Source organism: Coccinella septempunctata, chromosome 1 (assembly GCF_907165205.1).
Source record: "Coccinella septempunctata chromosome 1, icCocSept1.1, whole genome shotgun sequence".
NCBI classification, from domain to species: Eukaryota; Metazoa; Arthropoda; class Insecta; order Coleoptera; family Coccinellidae; genus Coccinella; species Coccinella septempunctata.
The window spans coordinates 48121477-48141153 of record NC_058189.1 but is presented as its reverse complement, the minus strand read 5'-3'; the positions used below and the strand labels follow the sequence as shown (position 1 = coordinate 48141153).

The 19677-nt window shown below is 34.1% G+C and overlaps 1 protein-coding gene across 3 annotated transcripts in view; it reads left to right on the top strand.

The window, feature by feature from the left end:
- LOC123322642 (cyclin-dependent kinase 14) overlaps nucleotides 1–19677 on the top strand; it is a 204272-nt gene that overhangs the window by 49274 nt on the left and 135321 nt on the right. The window contains exon 1 of one of the 3 annotated variants that reach the window (XM_044910602.1): nucleotides 15796–15989. The exons of the other annotated variants lie outside the window; for them this stretch is intronic. Coding sequence (XP_044766537.1) covers nucleotides 15962–15989 — 28 coding nt within the window. The 5' untranslated portion in view covers nucleotides 15796–15961. Of the gene's footprint in view, nucleotides 1–15795; nucleotides 15990–19677 lie in introns of those variants that run through there. 3 annotated transcript variants of the gene reach the window in all.

Sequence of the window (19677 nt, the reverse complement as noted above, 5' to 3'; positions counted from 1 at the left end):
TAAATTCATACCTATGTTCAAAGAGGTTTCCAGTTAAAGTAATTTTGAACCCCGATTTTTGAGTGAAAATAATGTTTAAGAAGAGTTTATACCACGGGACTTTTATCGCCATCCGTATAAGGCGTAAAGGGGGGAAAGACTACCAGAATGTGGGGTGTTGCCAGAACACTTGAGCGATAAGTAGAAGTTACGAATATTAAAATAGTTTCCACTTTCGTCGAAAACATGGCAGCACTTAACACACGTCTTTTTTCAATTTCACCAGGATACGAATTGTAGCCAAAGGCGAGACTTTTCGAAAAATTTTTTCATGTGGAAATTCATAGAAGAGATAATTTCACCTCGGAAAGTCAATGACATGGATGAATTTTAGTTCTTCAATGAAAACAATTTTTTTTTCCTTTTGACGAATAAAAATTTTTTTGACTTTCCGAGATGACGAACTGATTGAATTGAATTATAATGAAAACCCCATATAAATGAGTGGTTTCTGATGTAAGATATTCATTATTTTCTCTTTTTGAATTGACCACTAAAACGGTGTAGACCCCTCTCAAATAGGGTAATCAATCAACATGAAAAGGTCCTGAAATTATAGTTTGAGTGGATTTCACCTTAGGTGTTGTTTTACAGTTCTGCTAGCTAGACAATCTTAAAATCATTGTTTGGCAAAAAATATATGAGTAGAAATGGCACTGGATTAAGAATTATTGTGTTATTATACAGGGTGACTCATTTTAAGAGATATATGAGATAACTCCTTGGGAAGACCTTGAATCGAAAAATATTTCAAATTTAACTTTCCTAGTCTTCAGGTGGACATCGAATGCCGACATTTTATCTGACCTTGGGTCATTTCAAGATCGAGTGAATTTTTTTATTAGTGAATATTCATTTTTCTTTGCAGAATATAAATCTTGGTGAGAAACTGAAAAGATTTTGTCTCTTTTTCCATGAAATGAATTGCTCTGAAGATACGAAGTCTTTCCTGCTTAACAAATGATAATTTATTTCAAATTTATTTCTAATAGAACCATTCGTTTTTGTAATGAGCATATTCAGAATGTAAAACAATTTTTTTTCAACCGCAGACATGAGTTTACACCGCGATGATAACATCTGACCGCAAGCCGAATTTTGAAATTGTGACCACTGCAAACAAATGCATTGGTACATAATACTGGATTTTAGATTGTTTATTTGCAGAACGAAGTAGAAGAATTTATATTCCTATTTTCCTATTAAAAAAAACTACTAAAAAAATCTTATTGCAAGACTAAATGTCTGCATTCGGTCTCATCATGAAGACTAAGAAAATTTAATTTGTGAAATTTTTTGATCCAGGCTCTTCCCAAGGAGTTATTTCAGCGGATCTTTTAGAATCGGTCACCCTGTATTTTTGATGAACATTCGATTTGCTGAATGCAGAATGCTCGATTTTTTCCAATATTTTTTCACTAGCTAGGTAAAGAATTAAAGCCAGAAAAAAATTCTAAATTCCTAAATGTTTCTGCTAGCTTTACAGGTATGCTATAATCATCCTTTAGGAGCAGTTGACGCTAACGCTCATCTGCTTGTGTTTCACTATAACAAAAACACAAAACGGTTAAACCAGGCACGCCGAACAATTGCTTCATAGCATTTGACTGCTAAGAGCAAATCGTTCTAGCAGTCACAACTGCAAATATTTGTTTACGTCTGGAAACCTCTTTATTTTCAACATGCTATTAATTCACGGGAAAAGACCATTTATCACATAAATTAGTACCCGACATACATAAGTCACACCTTGTTTATTCTACATCCAATTTACATGATGGGTTCATTATTTCCTGGATGAATTCGTATGAGTCATCCGTAATGAACCGAGGACGAACCAGCCTTTTGCCATTCTGAAATTGGACAATTCAGTTATGCATGAAACTCATTCCGATCCACGAATGACCTAATTCATTCATGGTATTGGGTTTATTTCTGTACGACCCTGAAACGTGGAATGCCTAGTTTGTAACAACAAACAATTATATTCATCGAATTTGTTTTCGCTATGCTTGATAAGAGCTCCTGTGGAAATTCCATTCAATACGTTTGATTTTTTATTTATTTTTTTGTTTGTTTTTATTTGGGGTATGAAATTCATACATTTGAAATTTATCTTCTCAGTTCGAAACACTCCAGTTAAGCTAGCAGAACCATTATTATTAATAATCGGCTCATTTCAATGATTATTGGGACCATGATTATTAAGCAAGGTGCTAAGAATACTTTCAAATATTAATTGATAATTTCAAACAAAGAATTTGTATGTGAATTGAATTTCTAACAAACAAAAAAAAAAGATAATTACTACTAATGAAATTTCATAGAAGCTGCTAGAGATGGCCTCCCCGCAGATATGCATTTTCCAACTATTTTTCTATTTCGAGTTAAAACTGATTTGAGGGTTATTCCGTATATCAGAGCATCCACCATCAATTCTCTGAATTTGTTGATCTCTGTTATTGATATATTCCTGATATTTTAAACTTTTTAAATGACCATTGGGTTAAGATCAGGAGATCGTGCTGGCCATGTTTTAAGGACGAGCAAATTACATCGACTGATAAAGGGGGAGGTGCACGCACCACCTTGTTCAATGTTCATTATTAATCTCTGGTGTACTGCTTCCATTGAACATGAGACAGTTTTTAATATTATTGTAATCAGTGGATTATTTCGAGACTTTTACGGATTATTTTGTTTCTTAACTAAAAATCGGGTTATTTTCTCTTCCAGAAGGCTCTGTATCGCTTTATACAGGGTGTATTTAAAGGTGAGGCTTTTTTTTTCAAGGTAGAACTGGTCAAAATGAAGCGTTTTAACAAAAATCACCTATACAAAACTTTCAAAGTGACAAAATTGAAAAAAAAAAATTGAAAATGATTACTGAAATAGATCCTAATACGACCCTAGACCGTTTGTTAGCTGAATTATCGTAAAGTAGTGGGAAAAAACTTATCTCCTGATTCAACCATGTGGTTCTAACAAAAATCACCTATACAAAACTTTCAAAGTGACAAAATTGAAAAAAAAAAATTGAAAATGATTACTGAAATAGATCCTAATACGACCCTAGACCGTTTGTTAGCTGAATTATCGTAAAGTAGTGGGAAAAACTTATCTCCTGATTCAACCATGTGGTTTTAACAAAAATCACCTATACAAAACTTTCAAAGTGACAAAATTGAAAAAAAAAATTGAAAATGATTACTGAAATAGATCCTAATACGACCCTAGACCGTTTGTTAGCTGAATTATCGTAAAGTAGTGGGAAAAAACTTATCTCCTGATTCAACCATGTGGTTTTAACAAAAATCACCTATACAAAACTTTCAAAGTGACAAAATTGAAAAAAAAAATTGAAAATGATTACTGAAATAGATCCTAATATGACCCTAGACCGTTTGTTAGCTGAATTATCGTAAAGAAGTGGGAAAAAACTTATCTCCTGATTCAACCATGTGGTTTTAACAAAAATCACCTATACATAACTTTCAAAGTGACAAAATTGAAAAAAAAAATTGAAAATGATTACTGAAATAGATCCTAATACGACCCTTTGTTAGCTGAATTATCGTAAAGTAGTGAGAAAAAACTTATCTCCTGATTCAACCATGTGGTTTCGTTTAGGATATTGGTACGTTCGATATTTACTTGGTAATGAAAATGGAAACTCAGGATTGCCGAATTGTTGTCATTATTTTTTAGTAACTTACACGATTTTATGAAATGGCTCATATCGATACCAACTGACAGAAGAGACTTAGGACACGAGAGTAAAAAATAGAACAGGTAATACTTCAAAATCTCACCAATAAAATTCGTCTAAATTATTCACGAATTTTTTCACAATGGCCTCACAATCTTCTTGTTCGAACATTCCAACAATCGTCCTAAAAATAGGATGCAATGGGGAAACATCATGGCCCTTTTCAACATAATTAACATAAGCACTTTCAAAAAACTGCCTCGATTTTCTAAATTTTTTTTTCACCCTGAATTGCACGATAAAACAATTATGATTCTCTCAAAAGTGACCTGATGCATCAAATCCGATGAACTTGGTACTGAACCATTCATTGTCCAGCCATATGTTTATGTTTTGTTTCGTTTTTGCGATGCCGGAGTCACCTTCCACAGTCCCGTACGCGACATTCAATGAAATTTTGTCGAACTTCTAGGGGTTGTATCTCAGCCATCTTGGATATTTTATATAGAAATTTTTTGGTTAAACGACTTATTTGATGAGTTCTACCGAGAGTTCTACCTTGTGTCGAAGAAAAGCCTCACCTTTGAAAATACCCTGTATGCATGCGTAGATGAACTGCACTGACGACAAATGTGTTCGAAATGGAACACAGTCCCGAACACGTTACTGCAAGAAAAAAAAAATCACTAAATTGCAACTTCAGTTTCTACTGGTGATTCTCTAACTACCATTTTGTTGCCAAGTTTAGCGTACAAATCAGCATATGAATAGCTTTTCCACAGATGGCACGTGTATTGTAATTACTCATCGATGTTCCTACAAAATGAAATAAGCGTCGCATTTTCTTCGTATCAATAATCAACATCGTAAAACTTATTGCTGGAGGTACAATCATAATTATAAGCGTTATATTAACCGTATGTGTCAACATTTTATGTCCTATAACCCCATTGTTACTATGGTTATCCGACATTTTTTATAGCACAAATAGCGGAATAATTTACTACTTAAACAAGGTGTTAGCTAGCATTAGAGCCATTAATGGGATGTAGCTGAAATTAAGTTGAATAGAAAAAAATGTTGACAGGGTTTTGCTCCCAATAAAGCGTGTAGGTATTCCAATATTTCCTTCGTTAATTATTTTACAATACGTACGTTTTTCTGATTTGTAACGGTGAAATAGTGTTTGAGGTTACCCTGCTTGATCTATATAAAACATAATGGAATCACGAAGTTATTCACACAAGTAGTGGATCATTAGAATGTGATTTTTTATTATGGAAATGGGTTGTCTTTAGTCCGTGGAAAATATTCAATTCAGATATATTACATTTTGCAGTTTTGATTTTCATCGATATCTATTGAGATACAGAAATTTATTGGAAAACATTTTTGTGCTATTGTCAAATGTGCAGAAGGTGAGAAAACTCCTGCAGAAGAGAGTATAAAATGAATTATGTATAATCAAAAAAATGTTCGAAGGAAGTTTACATGAAAAAAATTATTATTTTTTTGTTCAGAGTAAAACATACTAACAGGTGAAATCCCAATTACATCTTTATACAATATTGCGTCAGAAATTGATCTATTTTTGGTCTTAAAATATATTTTGAGACTATATGAAAACTCTTGCCAATTGTTTCTTATTCGTTTTTTTGTTTTCCTTTTTTTCAACTGTATTCAAATATTTTATAAAGTCTTGGTATTATCATAATATTGTGAATCATGGAAAATTGGCTGTGATGTTTGTAATAAAAAATAAATATTATTATTAGGTATGTATATACAAAAACAAAGCGTTCGTTGATCTTAAAACCCAAATGCCATCTATAAGGAAAAAATGAAAAAAATATTGAGACATCATGAAAACTGGTCAGTAAAATTGATAGCGTTAAAATCTGCCTCCATAAAATAAGGAATTGAAAAAATAATGGGAACCGAACTGGAATCGATTCCTGCAAATGATTCATTTAAAAAATAACGATACAATAAATTTGGACGAAGAATTTATTTTTTGTTTTCCTGTTCCATTGAGCGATTCTCTGAAATTTTCACAGTTCTCACGATTCTGATACTTTCAGTCGTCTCATTTTCTTAATTAAACCAGTCAATTATCTTGAAAATGAAAGCTGGTAGATACAACGTAATATCAACTATTTTTCGTCATTCTCACAGAAAGTTGCGATGAATATTTCGTCAATGATTTTATTGTTCAGTTCAATTACTCGCAATTATCTTAATCGTCCCATAATTCTGAGGACATCTGTGTTTAAATACTGATTCACATGCTTGGGATGTTAGTGAATTAACTCATTCTTTTCAATTCAAATGGTGAGTCAGTTGTGATTAATCCCGACGGATGATTTTTCATTCGGTTCATTATTATCTACCAGGAGACAGAGATAGAAATTTACTCGTTTTCAAAGCAGGCGCTTTCCGTTATCAATCGTCCGTCCGACAAAGAGGGTATTTGAAACGTTCTGCTGAATAATGCATTCATTCACCATGTTACTGTTGAACAAATTCACATCATGTGTGTAAGGGGGCTGCAAACTAGACGAAAACATGATTTGAAACAATGATACAAGTAAATTTGTTCCATTATCTAATAAAACTGATCCAGTTAAACCAAAAATCAGTAAGTAGGTAGTAGTAAAGAACCGATATAAAGATTCGAGTATACTTCGTGAATACTGGTCTAGAAAATGAAAAAACATTTTAGGTATATTGAAAATTATTTTTCAGATAACACTCAAATTTGAAACGAAACTTTTAAGAGCTTATTTTGGAGCAAAGTCAAGTCTCCCAACTTGATAGAAACTGTATTTTCGCAAATACATATTAGGACTAGCATTTTCTTCTCACGGTAGTCAAGCGACGTTGCTTGAGTTGTAGTACTTGGATGGATGACCGCTCTGGTTATGAATTATAACAAAAGACCAAGAGCTCTTGACTCAACAACGTGCTTGTAGCTCCTTTTTCATTTTTAATTCTGTTTTATAAGATTTAAATTTGAAATATACGAAGTCAGTAAAAGATAACTCACAAAATTCATATCTTCGATATTTACAATTTTGTAGAATAATGCTCGAACAGGTCAAATTTTGAAGTTGAACAGGCTACATTCAATTGTACGTGTGAAGGCATGGGTTTTCGAGATTAATGCTGAAACACTCATCAGCAAAAGAATTTTATTCAACGAAAATGTAATTTAAAACAATAGGGAATACTCCTTCTGACGAAAATGATGTATTTTTTATGAAATATCTTCGAAACGTCACATTTTGAAATAACCGTTTCAACCGTTTCCAAAAAAAAATTATTTTAGGTACTTAAAAATGGAAAATAAAAATGGGTATTTGAAATTTAAAGCGTTTCGTGTCAATTGCACAAGTTGGCAACATCGACTGAAATATGCATTGATAATAAAGGGCAACAAATACACTATCTTGATGAGATAGACAAAGATGGCTGTCTATATGACGTCTGGGACGAACGAGGAAGGTCCTGAAATTTTATGGGATTTTTATGGCCGGTTGCTGTTGAGGCTCGCCAGTGAAAACGCGCCTTATGATGGCTGTGAATCAACAGCTGTTATTTTATAAACAAGCCATTGTTCTTTTCCTCTTCTAGTAGGCGCTGTTGCCAAATCTTAAACTAGAAACGAAGCGATTTAAATTTTAAAACCTCATATTTGAAGAATGATTTTGAAAAGTTTCCGCGGTGCATTTGAAAAATTCATGAATGAAACTCATAATTTTTCAGTTTAAACTTGCTTATGCTGTGATAACCCCTATTGTACGTGTAAAGGCATGGATTTTCGAGATTAATGCTGAAACACTGATGAGCAATCTATTTATTTTCATTGCGAATGCAAGTCGCACTGAAAATTGCAGAAATTTTTTTTAACGTTAATGTAATTTACAAAAATTGTACCGTCTAACCGAAATTCAAAGTGAATAGAAGAACGCAAAGCACAATCGCGTTCTATAAATATAATACTTGAAATTAATATCTGATCTCTAATCACAAAGACTCACAATAATCAACTCACAGATAACCAAAGTGTCCATCACTTGTCCCTGGAGGGTAGACTACCCAACATACAATTGGGCGCGAAATTCAAATTTCGTTTAGGTTTCTTGGTTTTCCCAGTTTCCCAGGTCACTTTTACGATTTTTTCTTCTGTTGAAACCTTCTTCACTGTATATGGAAGGTTTCAAAGAAAATTTTATAAAATCGGATCAGCCGTTTTACGCCAAGCCATGACACTACAAAACAGAGCTTCATTTTTAAACATGATAATAAAAAAGATTACAATTCAGTGATTGATATTTTTTTCATCAATTTTTTTATTACAGGGATGGAATGGGTGAATTAATTGATGTTTACCTCGATCGAGCATAAAACTGCATTGTTTTGGTTCGAATGAATATCGCGACTGTTTCAAATATCGTTTTAATGAAGTTGGGAGAAGTGAATATGTAGGTACATCAATGCCTTGAGGATGAAAATATAAATTTTCCGAAACGTCGGCAAAGATGGAAGTTTAATTCCCTTAATTTTGACCTTTTCACCGCCAATTCCTATATCTATTATTGATGGAAGGTCACCAGTTTGCAGATTCAGTCATTGAATTCGTATTTCGAGGTCAATGACATACACATTAGAAAAGATTGATGATTTTGGATTGTCACTGAAATTCCAGTTTTCCTCAACACATCAAGAACATCAATCACTACTAAATCTTCACAAAAAGTTGCCGAATTTAAAGTGAAAATTGACCTGCTAAAAGAGAGTTGATTTTATTTACTCAATCTGAGTTTTTTGAGGTGACAAAATTTAATTGTTCATTATCCGATATTTTGGTATAAAGTAAAATTGAATGTTAAGCTATCGCGTGTGGCTATATAATTGTTACATTTTCAGATTATTAGTTGTTAGTTTAGTTATAAATTCTTCCATAGTATGTTTTAAGTTTGAAGTAGTAGTAATGGAACTATTAACTATACATTCCGAGTCAACACCACGGAAACTAATAAATAAAATATTACAACTTTGATTAAACTTTACGAACCAGAATAATAAGGCGAAATATGTAATATGTAAATGAAGTGCATTTTCATCCCTTTTTGACTTCTATATTATGACAGTAAGCTGCATAGTCTTACCCTCAACCTAAAATAATTCAATTCTTGAGAAGAATTTGATAACATGGGGAAATATTATCGTTGAAAGCGTGTACTTTCAGCTGGCCTGATAATGGAATAATAATGATCCGAAATCGATTGCCTAAGAATAAAAAATAATAGCTAATAGTGTGTTTCCTTTCGATTACTACTACTTTATTGGTCGTTTTTCTGAAATCCATAAGTTTTCATCCACCAGGATGAATATATTTACCGAAATACACTGCGCAAAAAAATTAACGCACATTATGGAAATCTCAAATTTATTCTACAACTGAAGGTGTTCTCAATGATAATTATTTTTATCAGAATTATGCATGCATATGTTATCCACTTTCAACGGTTTTCTTCAATACAGATGTTTTTTCCCAGCAGGAATAAAAAAAGATGATATTATCAGATTTTGAATGTATTGGCTCCATTCTAAAATCGTTCTCGATCAATTCTAGTGATCAATTGTTTTTCTTTCGTTTGATATTCTACACTCGATCGCTATGCAACGCGAAACAAGCAATGTGACCCAAGAGGTATGTGCCCAAGCGGTAGTTTTGCGAGAAGAAGGGTGGACATACACAAGAATTGCAGAAAGGTTTGGAGTTTCCCATAAAAGTGTGTCCAGAATGTTGCAGCGATTCAGGGAGACAGGTATGAATGTCCGAAGACCAGGACAGGGTAGACCACGGGTAACAACTGCCATTCAAGAACGTCACTTGAGAGTTTCTTCGTTGAGACAACGGTTTGCAACCGCTCGCCTCCTTCAAATTCAGCTTGAGCAAACTCATGAGGTGCAAATTAGCACTCAGACAATAAGAAATCGCCTCAGAGAATATGATTCAAGGCCTCGTGTCGCGGCAAGAGGCCCAGCTCTTACCCCAGCCCATCAAAGGGCGCGTTTGGATTTTGCGAGAGAGCATATCCATTGGGAAGAGGCCGATTGGGAAAGAGTTCTCTTCACAGATGAGTCTAGATTCTGCCTCTACCATTGTGATCGACGTTTCCATGTATACAGACGTCCACATGAAAGATATGCTCAGTGCAATTTCCTGAATACTACTGGTTTCGGGGGAGGATCGATTATGGTATGGGGTGGAATATCTTTGACTGCTCGCACAGACCTAGTGGTCGTTGATAATGGAGCTATGAATGCTGATAAGTATATAAGGAACATTCTTGAAGAGCATGTAGTGCCATTTGCCCCATACATTGGTGAAAGTTTCATTTTTATGGCAATAATGCCAGACCCCATCGTGTGCGCTTCGTTCAGGAGTACCTTGAAGAGGTTGAAGTCTCTCAAATGGAATGGCCAGCAAGAAGTCCAGATCTCAATCTGATTGAGCAGGTTTGGGACAACCTCAATAGAAGGCTGAGAAGTTCAGAAAATCGTCCAGCTACTCTTAATGACTTAATGAGGAATCCAACTCGGAGAAATCTGGGAAGGATTAGATCAGAACATTTTGAGATCACTCATTTTGAGTATGAACCGTCGTTGCCGAGCTGTAATTAACGCAAGGGGTGGAAATACCAAGTATTAAATCACTTATCAGCATTTCAGTATTTTGAAAATTGTTCATTTCTCTTCTTTCACATAAGATTCGGTGAAATCCTGAATTTTTCTTCCTTTTAATGTGTCTTGTTTCGTTCAAAACCTTCCCGAGAGAACATAAAAAATAAGTTATAAAGTCAATGTAGAGTTAACTTTCATTAAAATTGAGATTTTCAGAATGTGCGTTGATTTTTTTGCGCAGTGTAGATGAGGACAAATTTTTTATAAATTTCATTTTTTCCCAGAAACCCTCATCGTTTTTAGCGAAATTGAGTCTGATGATCATAAAACCTCGAACGAAAGTGTGGAGCGCTCCTTATGACTTTTAATTTTTAGTCTTTCCTCGAATCTTTCACGAAGCAATTCAGTCGTACATTCGTCAACTTGAAAATTGAACGGGCGTAATGAAGTGGCTCGGCTAACGAGCTCGCTGAAAAACATTTTCACTTGAAATATCTGTCTCCGAGAAATCCGAAGCGCTTCCTCGTCTTCTGCGAGAGTGGCGGACTGCGTTGTCTGTCTAAAAATACCTGGAATCGTGACGAACGCACGCCAAACAAGATTGTAGAAACTTACTTCTCTGCTCTACGTGTGCCATTCAACCGGAAAATGTAATTTCCACGTCGTGACTTGACGGATCGAAACTACAATTTCCGTACATATAATCCGGACACGGCTTATGCACATTCAGAGACGCGTATACATGTATGTTTCCGGGAATGAAATGAAGCGTCTTCGGCGGAAGGGCTGGAAATGTTCTGATTGGATTCATAACGATGCGATGTTCCAGAATGTTTGGCTTCGGAATTATTGTTTACAAAACTCGGTGTTGACTGATTATTAGTATAGGTAATGAATTTTGGGATTGACGAACTAAATAGTTATTTATGTACCAAGGACGAAAAACTTTCTATCACAGTCGAGCCTGCAAATTGATACCCGGAGCGCAGCCGAGGATAGCAAGCAGGTGAGACAATATGAATATACACAGTTTTTTGCCGAGGTGCATATTACATTTTTTCGTCGAACTCACATACCTTTATGAAACTAAGAAACTTCTTAGGGTAACGGGTAACTACCCGTTTTATATCCTCATTTAGATGTCCATAATAGGGAATACTCCTTCTGACGAAAATGATGTATATTTTATGAAATATCTTTGAAACGTCACATTTTGAAATAACCATTTAAACCGTTTCCCAAAAAAATATTATTTTAAGCACTTAAAAATGAAAAATGAAAATGGGTATTTAAAGTTTAAAGCGTTTTGTGAGAATTGCACAAGCTGGCAACATCGACTGAAATATGCCTTGATAATAAAGGACAACAAAAGCATTATCTTGATGAGATGAGTAGATGCTGACCATGGTTTCAGTCTTATTTGACCTCGTCAGAGCAACAAAACTCACTCGTCAATCCGGCAATTCATAGCATTTCGTAGACGAATGAGTTTTGTTGCTCTGACGAGGTCAAATAAGACCGAAACCATGGTCAGAATCTACTCTTTGTCGACGAAATGAAATTTCTGGTAATACTTCGAGCGATGGTAGTTTGTTAGTTCGATTTAGATCGTAACATTCGTTGATTTCACTATCTGCGGATGTTATGCATCTGAATTAATTTGATTATTGTCTTGTATGCGCTGTTGCCAAATCGTAAACTCCGCACAAAGCGATTTAAATTGTAAAACCCCATATTTTAGGGATGATTTTGAATAGTTCCGCGGTGGATTTGAAAAAATCATGAATAACTCATAATTATTCAGTTTAAACTTGCATATGCAGTGATAACCCAAATTGAGGAGAATTCACCATTGCCAATTCCCTGAGCTCTATTGAAGTGTTACTGATATCCATATCGCTATCACTATTCTTAATTAAACTGAACACTAACATTCAGACCACGTACCTAATTCACTGGTGAAATCTAGCCGATTTCGTGAAGAATTAATTTGACAACATCAAATGACAGTTGTCACAGGCAATTATGTTCTGTGTTCATAAAATTGAAAGAAGATAGATACATGGAATGGACATTCAGTGCTACAAATGAATGTTTCGTAGTACACACATTCGATGTTTCTCTGTTTAGCGCTACATTAAGGCAGTGGCGTTAGTTATATTGAAAAATTTATACCTATACTTCCTGAAAATTGATGTGACACTGATCTCCCAAACAAATGTCTCAATTGTGATTGGCGACACTAAGCAACTATCTCACTCCAGTCTTTGGAATGTTTATTTTCCATTCCATTTATCTATGTTCGAAGATTCAATCAACCCGCGATCTAATATATTGCTTAGTGATGAAGATGCGGACGAAAAGTTCAACAGTACGAAAAGTACTGCCTTCAAAAATAGTCGACTTTTCGTCCGGAAATCTGTACGTAAAATGTCATTTTACAGCATGTCTACGAAACTATTCTAAAAACTGATTTTTTTCGAAACTCTCCGAATCCGAAATTTTGAGAAAATTATGGTCTACAACTTTTATGATGAATGCGAAAACGGTTTGGAGCCCAGGAGAGGAGATAATTAAGAAAAAACTGTGACCTTTATGGCCAATTCTTATTGTTTCTGCTTGCTGAATATGTCAGATTATATTTTTTCCGTTATTCTTGAATAATTTGCTACAAAATAGGAAAAACAGCCACCGCGCTCGAGAATGTGAACGTTATGTTATGTTTTTTTGCAAGTTCAGCTCCCTCTCACACATTTTCGTCCCGCTTAAATTGTCAGATTGAGAAAATGTCAACTTCTCTTTTTCAACATGTAATTAACAACATAGGTACAACGTTGCCAACAAAAACTTAAGACCTCGATTATCCGGCTTCAAAATGGAAATATGGAAAATCGCTCGATCCCGTCAATTTCTGATTCAAAGGGGAACAACTTTTCCGCTCTTTGCATCCCCGTAACTACAACCCCCTAACGAGGGTAAGCACAACCCCTTGATTTTGAATGGAGTTGAGTGGTGTTGCGATACCTCATGTTGAAGGTCTAAATTCGAATTACACCTATAGTGTTGAAAAAGAACCTTTTTGTTTAAAATATTCAAAGAAAAACTACAATTTCGAGTTATTTTGGAACATTATACTCACAGAACTTTTGAGCAGTTAATCTATGATTATACCCACAGAACTTTTGAGCTGTTAATTTATGATTATAGGATTATATGAATTGGTTGGCCTTTGGAAAAACTTATTCATTTTTTTCCTCCTCTACTCCATATTCTGAGTATTGTGGGGATCTGATTTCTGTATAATGCATTCTATTCTCTAAGTATCGTATGTTGAACAAAAGTTTAATATTCCTTATGGAATTTCATTCATCAGGTATACAATTAAGCGGTGTCCCGCAATGTTTATTTCAATTTGCGGTTTTGAATATACATAAATATAAATGATGTCATTTATGCGGAATCATTCATTCCATAATTGCGTTATCTCATCGAAATTCTGAAAATCAATGAATTGTTCGTTGGAAACGTAGGTATTTCGTATTTCAATCTAACGAACAAGTTGATTCTAACATTGAGAGAATCAATATTATCATGACATACACTTTAGGAACCATAGATGTCTAATATCTGAAATAATAACCATAAAGTAAAAAAGTTAATCAACATATAATGATCCGCTTTTTCAACTTTCATCAATTACATGTTTTGGATAACACTTCAAAAATATCAGCTTAATATCTGGTCACAATAATTTCCCTAGTTGCAATCACAAAACTGGAATATGTGAATATAACCTAGAAAAGTATCTGAAAAGAAGAAATATTCAAATTCGAAGCATATTAATCAGTATTCAAAATTGATACAATAGGGAATACTCCTTCTGACGAAAATGATGTATTTTTCATGAAATATCCTTGAAACGTCACATTTTGAAATAACCATTTCAAGCGTTTCCCAAAAAAATATTTTAAGTACTTGAAAATGAAAAATTAAAATGGGTATTTAAAATTTAAAGCGTTTCATTTCAATTGCACGAGTTGGCAACATCGACTGAAATATGCCTTGATAATAAAGGACAACAAATACATTATCTTGATGAGATAGACAAAGATGGCTGTCTATGAAGTCAGCGACGAACGAGGAAGGTCGTAAAATTTTATGGGATTTTTATGGCCGGTTGCAGTTGAAGATCGCCAGTAAGTACGCGCCTGTAAATCAACAGCTGATAGTTTATAAACAATTTTTCATTGTCTAGTAGGCGCTGTTGCCAAATCGTAAACTCGAAACCAAGCTATTTAAATTTTAAAACCCCATATTTGAAGAATGATTTTGAATAGTTTCCGCGGTGCATTTAAAAAAAATCATGAATGAAACTCATAATCATTCAGTTTAAACTTGCATATGCAGTGATGACCCAAATTGAGGAGAATTCCCCATTGCATTTCCAATTTGTACGATTGAATTAAGAACATAAACAGCAATACAAAACTCAACTGACTCTTCGGTCAGTGCATAGATTCACCTATGATAGGTCTATAGATGAGTGTTTATTCACAATACCAATCTGAATTCCTCAACAAAAAATCTTAACTTATGGGCTACTACTAAATTAAATTTGATTTTCCATAGCCACCCGAGATGCCAATATCATTCCTGAATGGAATATGTAATACCCCCAGAGCTGAAATTTTACCTGCCTAAATTTAATCTCGAGTGGTATTCGACATAACTTTTTCACGAGAAAAGTACACTTGTGGCACAAAAAGTTAGGGTTTCCATTCAAGAAACTCAACTATTTTCCACCCCACTAAAAATCGATGATATTCTATAAAATTGTGAATACGGCAGATATTATTTTATGCGTAACTTTTCACTTACTCTGTATCTGATATCCTGTATCCAATACTTTTATAATGGTGTCATCGATGTTTTTTGATATTCCTAGGATGATGATGTTTATTTTGTGCTGTGTTTGGGTGTAGTAGAACCTCATCTTTATAGTACAGAATAGAAAAAATACAACCTAATAGGTACATCATAGCAGTTGTAACAGCATAAATGATTCATTGCGAAAATAAAACTGGTGTATGTATTCCCAGGAAACCTCGCTGATCACTGAACCAACCCATTACTCATCCAGGTTCGTGAGACAGCTCATTTGTCCTCACCGTGAAGTTTGTCTTTATCTGAAAACTGGAGACTGATCACATTATCATCATAATATTATCTATTCGAAAGCTGTAATATTGAATGTTATCGAACGATGACACTTATTCCTACCAGAGTTCCACACCACAGCGCAAACATCACAAAATTCCGATCCAGTAATGAACTAATGTATCGGGTGCATTGTTGGTTGTTGTTGTGTGACCTCGCAAGAAGTTATATTTGGTACATTATTGTTCAACTCAGTCATGGTTCTCTCTTTATGAGCGAGATCTCGTTAATCATTTTAGTTTCAGTGATTCGACCACGGGATATAAAGTGCTGATATTGTGCTATTTTAGTTTCACTTCCTCGATGAATCTGTGGCGAAGATTTTCCAGATGTGAGTACCGAAGTTACTCGAATTGAATTCGTGACCGGTTAATTCGATTCGATGAAAAGAAATTTTGACGACACCCACATGTAATGGGTACTATTATAGCAGGTGTTGTGAGTGGGACATGCTGTACAGGGTATCCCAAATTGCTTGATATAGGCTGTTTCTGGTACTTCTAAGTTAGGTAAAAACGTTTTAATGAGTCCTGAGCTCGATTTTCGTGAAATGTTCATTAGTGTAAACCGCTTCACGATATCTTCGTTTGTCTTGAAGATATAACCATATTTTGATATCTTGTCGATTTAGAAAATGTGCTACAACTTTTTATTTTCGCAAAAATCTAAAAACGATAAAAACTTTCTACAGGCACTTTATCACTGAGAATACGACACTATATTCAACTTTTTTTATGTCTTGTACTAACGGTGGAAAATAATAACTATTACGGATAGTGAATTTTTTTGATCTCAAATGATACAAAAAAATGGCTTTTCGAAAATATACATATAAATGTCGATATATTACTTCCTTACTCAAGGCAGAATCCTGATTTAATAAAAAAAATTAAATTTTTATTGAATTCTATGCAACCATTGACCACAAAATTGTTCACTCTCAATAAATCTCCAGCTCTATGATTCGAATTGAAGCTCTCCTTTAATAGAATTTCATCTGTTTGCTGAAACATCTTATTACTTCAATAAAATGATTCAACATATCCTCATACGAAAAAATCCAAAGGATTGAGATCTGTTATTCTTCCCGGCCAGGCAATGGGACCATGCACTGGGACCATCCACTGATTCCCGAATAAAATATTCAATTTGAAAAGTGATGTATTTTTGTGATTCCATATCGTTCTGATATAAAAGTTGTCTATATCTCTGGCAATGCTTCCTTTTGGAAATAATCTAAAGTAAAAAATTCCCCTTTACTATTATAATGTATTGAAGTATTCTATGCCCACTTCATTCATAGAATGAGAGACTCGACAGTTTGTGATTATTTCACTTTTATGGTGATTTTGCTTCGAAGATGTAAGTTATATATCGACATGTATATATTTTTGAAAAGCTAATTTTTTTATGATATCAGACCAAAAAAGAATGCAGTCGTATCTAAAATAAGTTGTTTTTTCTACCCTCAGTTACAAGAGATTCATATAGTGTAGTATTCCCAGTGAAAAAGCGCCTGTAGGAAGTTTTAATCGTATTTTTTCGAAAATAAAGAAGGACCGAATCGGAAAAAATGGTATAGGAAAAAAGTATTTTTTTACCTCAAGAATCTACTGTTAAAATATTTGTACGAGTCAAAAATTCACCCTGTATATTTTTGAAAAGCTATTATATGTAAATATGAGATCAAAAATTCAAAATAAAGAAGTTATTTTTTTTCCACTCTCTGTACAAGACAAAAAAAGTTGGATACCTATAGTTGAAACGGTTTACACTAATGGAATTTTCACGAAAATCGATCCCAGGACTCCTTTCAAGGTTTTTCTCTATGTAGTCTAGAAGTACCTACCAGAAACAGCCAAAATCAAGCAATAAGGGATACCCTATACAGTGGTGTCCTAGCTCACCCTCATTGTTCAACTATCACGAAGCATAGGGAGAAATAAAAACTTCTTTCATTCATAATATCTATATTCATCAATTGATAAATATATTCACCAGGAAAAACCAATGTGAAGAAAGACAAATTTGTACTTTGATTGAATCTATCCTATCCTTCTAGCGATTTAACATTATTTATAGAACTATTAACTCGGAAATAACAGGAACGACCAATTTTTCTCGTAAATTGCCATATTCGAACTTTTTAACACTACTTTTCCTTGCACTAATTGGTTCAGTTATCGAAAAACTGATGGAATATTGTTTGATGTCATGAAAAGATTTCTGTAATTTGCTATAGTGTTATGCCAATGGATTTTTTTTTGTCAATTTTGTCATGATTGATTCAGTGTGAATATGAGAATAACTAATACTCAAAAAAAAGGAAAAATATATTTGTTCTTCTATTTCTGCGTCAGTTAATAGCAAAATAAGATTCATATTGATTGAAACTTTCGTATTGTTAGAGAGTAGAAAGGTTTAGAGATTGCTAATCAAATCGTGCTGAACTTCACTGTTTACTATCTTACATTATATACCGAAATAATCAATAACAAGGCAAAAAGCCATTATACAAAACTGTGGGGAATCAATCATCGGTTAGTTTCAAATGCAGATGACTTCAATTCAGCTATCAATGAATAAAGAAGCTAAGCTACTAAGTCCAAGTATTCAATTATTTTTATGATCTATAGAAGGAAAACGATGTAAGTGAAATGCCAAGTACCTTTTTTATTCATACAACAAATGTTTCTGCAGAGTGTAGCTGTCGTCATATCTCATAAGAATTTCAAATATCTACCATCTGTTTTTCGAATTTGTTATTTCCGTAGATAAAAAGCTATGGTTATTTTCATATTTTCGCTGAATGAATCATGACAAATTCGACTCAAATCCATTGCCATGATAGTATGCCAGACTACAGAAATCTTTTGATGACATCCAACAATATTTTGTGTGCAGTACCACCTGTATTTGGGGTGGGGGTAAGGAAGAGTCGAGCCCCTGTGCAAAAATTATAGAGTAGAAAGATAGGAAACGCCCTCATATCTCTAGTAATATTGAAGGAGTAGCAATTGAGAATCTTTGAATGGACGTAAGTCATAATTTCCCCCTAAATAGGCCCTTCATTCAAGGGATGCTTCCTCTGCATAAAACAATTTACATGGATGAACAGTTCTCAATTGACTTGCAGTAAAATGTTCACTGTACATGGTATAGTCACTAGTATTTGCAGGCCTTTATGCCCTGAAAATTTTATCCACTCCGTAGCACTGAAAATAAAAATCAATGAATGACCGAGTCACATGTTACCAGTTTTAATATTTACATTCCCATTTTTCTTTTTATTCGATACACACTTCTTCACCCTACAATAATTTTCGAATGATATTTTGAGGTTTTCACCAAGAAATTATACAAAAATTTCAATAATCAGCAACTAGAACGAGCTTGATAAACAAAAGGCGGTACGAGAATCAAAACATTCAAAACCTCTTTGATCAAAATGGCCATCTGAAATCTGGCAAAATTTCATATGTTTCTGAAAATGTCCCTCGAATAAATATTTTAACCAGTCTTAGGTCCTTAAAAACACTTTTGAAACACAGATGGCGCTCACATCACTTTAGTCGCTTCGTTTCCTATCTTTCTACTCTATAATCTTTGCCCCTGTGCAATATAATCTGTGGGTTGGTGCAAAAATAGGGTTTTCTGAGCGTAGTGTAGACTGATGCACCACCTATCGTCTTTCGGAAAGTTGAGACCGCCCGTGCAGAATCCACAATATGTTTATTGGATTTTTGCGTTCAAAAACTTTACCTTCACTCACCTGAATACGCTATTATGATAGTGAAACACTAGTCGTGGTTTAAGAACTCATGTTAGTGAAAATCATATGATTCTGTTTTTAGTTCAATCATGGATTTTCATCCAGTATCATCGGCCACATCAATTCAATGCTTTACTCGATGCTTATTGCTTCCGCAGTATTCGGATTCCATTTTCAGTGGACCAACAATTATCCGAAGTTATAAAATGAGCTCTTTCTCACCCTTGAAATAACCTGAATTACCTTG